This window comes from Chelmon rostratus, chromosome 16 (genome assembly GCF_017976325.1).
Source record: "Chelmon rostratus isolate fCheRos1 chromosome 16, fCheRos1.pri, whole genome shotgun sequence".
Taxonomy (NCBI): Eukaryota; Metazoa; Chordata; class Actinopteri; order Chaetodontiformes; family Chaetodontidae; genus Chelmon; species Chelmon rostratus.
In genome coordinates, this window is record NC_055673.1 from 15,798,522 (window position 1) to 15,806,780 (window position 8,259).

General features: G+C 40.3%; 1 protein-coding gene across 1 annotated transcript; it reads left to right on the forward strand.

Annotated features, from left to right (window-relative positions):
- Positions 1–4: 4 nt before the first annotated feature.
- dazl (deleted in azoospermia-like) lies at positions 5–5,794 on the forward strand. The gene is made up of 9 exons (XM_041955980.1): positions 5–88; positions 2,276–2,398; positions 3,562–3,653; positions 4,005–4,056; positions 4,144–4,210; positions 4,315–4,454; positions 4,937–5,017; positions 5,271–5,321; positions 5,750–5,794. The coding sequence occupies exons 1-9, from the start codon at positions 5–7 to the stop codon at positions 5,792–5,794; spliced, it is 735 nt and encodes a 244-aa protein (XP_041811914.1).
- The last annotated feature ends 2,465 nt before the right edge of the window (positions 5,795–8,259 follow it).

An 8,259-nucleotide genomic window follows, 5' to 3' on the forward strand; every position in this document is an offset into this window, starting at 1 on the left:
CTCCATGGTAACATCAGCCGCCTCGTTACGATCAGGCGAGCTCAACGATGTGGTGGGTGGTACCCCGCGCGCTTGTTTCCTGATACAGGTGGGTCACAACCAAAAACATTTACCACTGCTCTACAAGGAAGCAACTGCAATCCATTAAAACAGAACAAGGCTCTGGGGTGGGTTGGTGGGTGGCCCTAATAGTTTACCTGGAAGACCATACCATTCAGCAGTTGCGTACTGCCCTCTGCTGGTATTAACCCTGCCCCTCTCTCTGAATGTGCCGTCAGATCTGCCTGCGTAGGTGTCCAACCATCTTGCCCCAAACATTAATTTTCATAGGGAAAAATGTAGTATTAGGCTAGAGTAATTCATTGCTGAATGGCATGTCACAAATTAAAATGTACTCTAAAAATACAGATATAATTGAGGACAGTATGAAATTACACAACTTTTTACAATGCCACACTCATTTTTTTCAATCTTTCTTTGGTAGTTTCAGTTCTCAAGTATGAAAGAACTGTTTCTGTCTAACATCACTTTTGCTAGATTAAGGTTAGGACTTAGGCAACTACATCCAAAGTTAGGTAAATTCAGTTTATCTAAACTCAGAACACTACATCCTCTAAATATAGCGTCATGTTCAGAGTCTTGGTTCCAATGGGAGAACTGACTGTGAGCACAGATAATGACTGAATGAATTTCACCCCATCGTCGCCGAGGTAAATATTGGTCCAATTTTTCACACGCACACATATATTCCGAACATTATGACACTAAACGGTATTTTTCAGATGAGCTTTTTTCTCCCAGCGAGAAATTGTTGTTTGCGTTTCCTCGCAATCTTTTGCGTTCCATCGCAATAGGTTTTGCGTTCTCTCTCACAAAAAAAAAAAAAAAAAAAAAACCTTACATAACTGCAGGTAACAGGTGCAGCAATAATGAGATGATTTACCCAGGGACACATAGTGGAACAGAAACAAGCGTTCGTTAGGGGACAGAAATTACAGACCTAATTTTCAAATTGTAATGGAATGCAAAAGTATTGCGTGAGAACGCAAAAGCATTGGGGGAGAACTCAAAACATATTGCGAGGCAAGGCAAAGTACTGCGAGGTAACGCAAAAAAAAAAAAAAAAAAAAAAATCGTCGCGACCCTAGAGGGCCTCCTTACCGTAGGAATTCTACAGGTATGAGCAGGACAGCTAAATGTCTTGCACTACTTTTAATTACAGTTTTTGTTATCAATTGAATACAAGTCTGCGAGCATAATATGGTCAGAGTTCACAGTTAAAATTTGACATCCAAAATTTAGAAGTTAAAATCTGACATTTGATAGGATGTTACATTAGTCACGTGGACTGGGCGTGGTTTTGGCTGATGTGAGGTGGTTGTTGTCAGGCAGAAGAATTGCGGGTGTCTGTGGTGTTTGTCTGACAAATTTATTAGTTTTAATTGTTTTAGATATGGTAAGTTTGAGTTATAATTTTATGTGCACAACAATGGACTGTTGCAATTATAGCTATACAATTGCCTTGTGTAATTGAAGACATTTTGTTGGCTTAATTATCAATATACTAAGCTACTGAACTGCTGTGCTAACTTGAGTGTTTGCTAGCTAGCTAACGCTAGATACTTAGCTATCTTTGGTGTGAAAAGGGCGCACTAGCTGCTCGTTGCTACTATTAGCCGCGGCAAAAATAGGTGAGTTGTATTTAACATAAGTAACAACTAACGTTAGCATAAATTAGCCTAACATCAACCGGACCTTTTTTTGGCAATGCTATTTTCTTACCTCTGTAGCTGCTCGACTGTTGAACAGCCAAGGTTTCCTTGCTTAAGTCAATTTAAGTTCGATGGAGTTAACCGTAAGCAATGTGAACTATATTTTATATATCTCATATTTCATTGAATGTTGCATGTTAAGATTACCTTAAGCTTCAAAGTTCATATTAGCTACAGAAAAGTAGAAGTTTTCTATTTTCAAATGGTGGTAAATCTGGAGCGCTGATAATTATAACGCGAATTTGGTATTTGTGGCTGATGTGATGGCTGCAAATACACGTGTTAATTTACTATCAGCTTGGGTATTTTACTTGAATTTAGCTCAGTCAAGTTCAAAACATTTTCAAGTCATTCAGTCTGAATGACTTTTGCATGTAGATAAAATGTACTTGACCAGTGCATACTCAATGACGTGTTGGCCATGAGAAAAAGTAGGAAATTGCAAGTGTCGTGGTATTTTCCTGTTATGCAACTCAATGATTCAAATGTTGTTTCATTGTGAGGATGTCCACAAGCCCAGGAGCAGCGACCAGACCTCACCCTCCCTGAAGCTGTCAAATGGCTACATTCTACCTGAGGGCAAACGGACTCCCAACGCCCTCTTTGTTGGTGGGATTGACTTGAAGGTAGTGTATTTACTGTAGATTAAAATTGCCTTTATTGTCTTTGAGCATGGACATGTCAACAAAATTTGCATTGCAACCCCCATGTTAGAAACAAGATAATAAAAAGATAAGAAAGATAATAAAATAAAGATAATAGAATAAAATAAACTAACATGCAGTCAAATAAAAATATGCGTAAATGCAATAAAAATATACCAGAAATAAAAATATACTACAGCAATAAAAATATACTACAGCAATAAAATACCAACAACAGCTGAAATATACTAAAATGTATATAGGTTAGCGTGTGTGTACTTAAATGTGAAGTTTACATAAGGTGAAGGTGGTCAAAGTGCTGTGTGCAGTGGCTCATAGTTCTCACAGTCTCTAACTCCAGTGAGGGGCTGCAGGGCTCTGACAGCCCTGGGGAAGAAGCTGTTCCTCAGTCTGTTAGTGGTGGTGCGAATGTTTCCTGATGGAAGCGGTACAAACAGTCTGTGGCCCAGATGGTTGGGTTCCGTGGCGATGGATCTTGCCCTCTTCCTGACCCGGCCTTCATATGTAGAGTCTAGATCAGGAAGGGGGCAGCCCACGATGCCCTGTGCAGTTTTAACTACCCGTGCCAGTTGTTTCCTCTCCTGTGCCGTGCAGCTGCCATAGAAAGGTCTGTAGGTCACCTTTACACCACTTGCTATTACTTTTGTCCTCATAAAACACAGATTAGAATATTTTATGACCAGTTTGATAATTTCAGGTATATTCCAGGCACATTCATGTGTGAAAAACTTTGATATTGATCAGAATTGGATCAGCATCTAAATGCAAAGACCAAAGTTACTAAGCCATGGCTGAGAGATGTGAGATTCACTGTTGAATGTGATACTGACTGCTGTCAAGTGTAACTCTGTGTACAGTAGCTTTCCAATCTGCTTGCTGCCCACACATTTCTAGTAATAAAAATGTATTAATTTGAAGGTTTTGTTCTACTGTATATTAAATTTTCAATGCCATGACACCTTTGAATTTGTCAAAGATCGTGAGGGGAACCTCAGAAAGGTGATCATGGTTTTTGTGTGCTTGAACTGTGCATTTTGTACAATGCATAAGTGAACCTCTTTGATATTCAATTATAGCAGCTTAAAATCCTTTTTTTTAAACTCGAAATTAATTTCAACCTTCAGGTGGATGAAAATGAAATGCGGGACTTCTTTGCCAGATATGGTGCTGTTAAAGAAGTGAAAATTATCACGTACCGTGGAGGGATCTGCAAAGGGTGAGTTTTTCTTATTGAAGACCTTCGGGTACAGGTGCTAAATTGTTAGTAAACTGGTTATCTATTTTTGATTAAGGAATTAAAAGAGACCTTTGAAAATGAAAAACTATGCACATGTGCATTATTGTTCTACAGTCAGTTAAGTGAAACATTCATGAATCATGAAGCAATAGTTTTGAGTCTTTTAATTTTCTTCTTAAAGAGTACTGTGTTCTCTATATTTGTTAGTTAACTTGTGTGAAAGTGTGTGGGTGTAACCTGGGGGATAGTTAATTTGCATATTTGTTATATGAATATTCATGAGTTTTTGTAACTTGTTTGTGCATTCTGAATTGTTTTGTGTGTTCTTAGGTATGGGTTTGTGTACTTCAGTGAAGATGTCAACATTCAGTCAATCATTGAGGTGAGTGTCTGTCAGTCTGTGGAACTGCCACTGTGTTCATCTGTCACTGAGAGTAATATTTCCTCTGTTTATGTTTTTTTGCCACAGCAACAGATCAGTTTCAAGGGCCGGAAACTCAAGCTGGGCCCTGCCATTATGAAAGAAAGAAGCTATCGTATGTATTCCGATGCACTTCATAAGAACTTCTTTGCATGTTTGGTTGGCAAATACAAGATTGTGCCACTAAGTATAATTTTCATACCCCCCCCCCAAATCTAGGGTCCATGCCATCCCGTCCGGTGTGCCTAGCTCCTTGGATGAACCCCACTCAGTACTTCTACTGCACTTGCTGCTCACCCATGGGAGGGGGTACGGCACAACCTACGTCCATCTTCAGTGGAAGCGGCTCCTACAATCAGGTAACATGCACACAGGAAAGCTATTAGGAATGTCATGTCAAGCCAAGTAAACACCCTGTGTGCGACTGTGACACATACCTTTCTATTCTCTTACTTGCACTTTGTAAAATAAAATGAACCTTATTTTCTCTGAGGGGAAGTGTGCTCATTATCACAGCCAAGAATAGAGGCGCAAGGTGGAGAACAATCTATCAATTTACTTTTCAATTTACTAGAAGAGATTAAAAAAAAAAGTAAAATGGCTACGGCATGGCTAATGACATTGCTAATAATATTCAAGTTGGTGAATTATTCAGAAACTACCAACTGTCAAAAACATGAGTAGTTGTAGTGCAGTCCTTGGAAGTACACTAACATGAGAAACCAACATACTTAATGTTGTTGCCTTTCATTTTTTTTTGTGATGTTCATTTGTACCATTTGCTACATAAACATAACACTGTACTGTAGTTTAGAGTGTCCCTTCTGGCTCTTTTTTTCAGCCGTGCTCCTACTCCAATTTTGGTGGGTTAATAATACCACAGGTTCCTATGAACTATGCACAGAACTCCTATGCCTACCAGGTACACACACACACACACACACACACACACACACACATATACATATGCACACCAATTAGTCAACAGCATCCAGTGCAGTGTCTCTTAGGCACAGCACATATGCTCCTGCATAAGAGATGAAGGGTTCAGCCTGGCTCAGATCCACCTGTCCCTGCCAACCCCACACTTCACACGCACACCCCATCTCCTGTAGAGGCGAGTCTGGGTTTGTTGCCTTCTGTTTGACCGCTGACCCCTCTCCCCCCGCACGCAGTACACTCCAGTACACTGGACGGCAGACCAGAGGACGCAGGCTGTCAATCAGGTGACTCTGCATTTAGTCGGAATAGGAGCAGATGATGTAAGCATAATTAAATTTCAAAGCAATCCAAATAATTTCTCATCAGGGAACCTCACTAGGCCAGTGGGATGAAAACATTGACACGATGTTCAGTGTTGTAGTAGTTTTGTCATTCTGGGTTTCTAATGAAATAACTGACATTTTAGAGAGGCATGTCCACAAACTGCAGTGTTCATGGAGACCACTAGATGGTGTTGTCTGGCCAGTGTTAGCACCCTTAAGAATGGACTGTGTGCGTCAGCAATGAATTCTTACAATTTCCAATCATATGATGTTGATTTTGTGTTATGCCAATTTGTGACCCTTACAGTGTTTTATTTTGGGAACCTGTTTTTTCTTTGAGGCATCTCTGTGAGTTTGTTCTCAAAAAGCTTTTTATAATGTTATTACAGAACTTTGTGGACTGTGGAGTCCAGACTATGCTGACTGTGCTGTAGTCTGCACCCACCGAGCCCCCTGCCAGGTAAAGCACTACCTCAAATAAAGAGCTGTCATACCAGGGATAGACTTGGTAACAATGTGGCCATGGAGGACCAGTCTGCAGGCTTGCACACCTTTTCTCAAGGAGGGAGGAGATTATTCAGTGTGAAGCACGTATGCTGTTGTGTTTGGTTGGAAGAAAAACCTGCATACTGTTAGCCCTGCGTTGCACATCGTTGCCTATCCATTTTTAGCTGTTTCACAATCACCTTGCTCCTCCTTCAGCCATGATGTTCTGCAGTCATGCCAGCATTGGGCCATTCATTTTTTTTGTCTGCACTGTCCCTTCTTCTCATTCTACAGTTAGACAAACTCAAAGTAAACCTCAGGATATCTGACCAATACAGCTTTTAAAATGACTATGCCTGATTAGGTGTGGAATTGATTGCTTGTGATGTTGTTTCTGCCCTGTGCTCCCTTGCATACAGGCTACAGTGGCTATGAGTGAGTCAACCTTCAGACAGGATGACATCTTGATGCTATGGACGGCTGGAAGTAATCCAACTCCTTACACAGTTTTCAGAAAGCCCTCCTCTCTCCTCCCTTCCTTCAACTTCTGAGACCCATTTTAACACCAGACTGCAGGAACTCTACACTTGAACTGTACTAGTTTGATCACAGTCACTTTGACCATGACTGGTAGGGACCACTGCTGTTTGGTCAAACTGCTTTTAACCCACATGGATCACAGTAACGGTCACACTGGAAGAGCACAGCACCATCACCATTCCAGCTGATATATGGGCTCACAGTCTTTTTTTCCCCCTTTGTTTCCTTTGTTAATTAACCCAAACAAAAAATAGGAGACTTTTAAGCTCACCTTTTGTGCCTATTTATATTTTATGTTTTATTTTTGTACTTATTTTAAATGTTTGTTTGGTTTGGGCTTTTTTTTTTTTCTTTCTCTCTACATAAAAAGTACATATTTGTGTAAATATATATATATTGTAACAATGTCTTGCAATCTGGCTGTGTCAGCATTGGAGGATGCCTCTTTAACTCCAATTCAGGCCTTAATGCTCCTTTGATTAAGAAAGTTCATTAACTTGTCTACTACAGCACAAGAGCACTTGGTCATTCCATTCATTTCAAGCCCTCACATTTATTTTGTGCTCTATTTATTTAATTGGGTGCCAGTTGAGGTAGCAAATGAATGGCACTTTGGTCACATTTTAGCACCTCATCAGTATCACTGATTTCACGTCTAGGTCAAACACCAGACTTTCCATGTTGAGTTCCTCAGAGCATGTTGTGGCACACTGATGACTTGTGTTGCAGTTCTGGACCACCCCATCCTGTGACAGGTGCTTCTCAAAATGCTTCCAGAATTTCACACTCATGGACAATCACATCATCAATTTTTCTTTCCCTGTTACTCATCAATCAGCTTGATATTTGAAAGAAAAAAGTGGTAAGCAGTGTTAAACCACTTTGGAAAAATTAAGGACATTATTTGAAAGTGAGGTGCTCTCTTTCTTTTGGGAAAACATTCACTGTACATGGTTCACTTTATACTGGTTGTTTCAGCATTTTGGGTTTTTATATAATCGCAGGTGATCTGACATTGAATGTGAGTGATGATTCTTTTTACATATTTTTAGTTAGTGCACTTCATGTATCTTCTGTGTGTACACATAAAGAGCAGCTTTGTGTGGTTGTAGATGCACATTTGCTATTTGGTGTACCTCACAGATTTTCTTTTCTTTTGATCACAGTTCTGCATTGATTTGTATGGGCTTCGACCTCAGCGTCTCCTGTGTGCAAGCATCTGATTGTATTGATGGAATTGTTTTGTTCAGAGAGCCTGAGCACCGCACTGTTGGGTTTGGTTTATTAAGTTCACGTTTTTCAGGGTTTGAATGTTTTTGTTAAGAAATAAAAGTGTTATCATTTAAGCTTGTGAAGGTCTGTAGTTTTCTTTTACATCATTTTGAACACTAGCTGTGTATTTTCTGGGACATTTATTTGAAAACTCTCTGTTTATTTCACACTTTTGTTAGCAGGTGATGGTGCTGGAGCTGTCTGTGCCCACCTCTGCTGCTTCCAGCCTCCATAACCGTGTCAGCGGCTGCTGCTTTTCAGTCAGGGTTGGATTCCTGGTCTTCCCTGGCAACAAGCCCATCATCTCTTGGTCACAGACCGTTTTGTTTTTGTCACAGTCTGGTGGTGTGACTGGGCTCCCCAGGGTGTCCTGTCCAGCCTGTGACCACCCACCACCCCGCCCATCTACCCCCCAGTCAGACGTTTTTGAATTATGAATAAGTCTGGATAGGTCTCATGAAATATGAATTTTACAATGGCGACCTGTGAAAAACACAAATACCTCTAACCTCCATAACCTTGATGGGAGACCAACATCTACGTGTGACTAACACACAACCAAATACTTAATTGACTAGTTGGGTAAAAATGTCTGGAAGTA

Bases quoted from the DNA above. Each gene is read 5' to 3' on its own strand.
- dazl (XM_041955980.1), top strand. From the start codon at position 5: ATGGTAACATCAGCCGCCTCGTTACGATCAGGCGAGCTCAACGATGTG. The intron at 4,211-4,314 runs GTATGTATTCCG...CCCCAAATCTAG, and splicing joins TATGAAAGAAAGAAGCTATC to GGTCCATGCCATCCCGTCCG. The intron at 5,322-5,749 runs GTGACTCTGCAT...ATGTTATTACAG, and splicing joins GGACGCAGGCTGTCAATCAG to AACTTTGTGGACTGTGGAGT.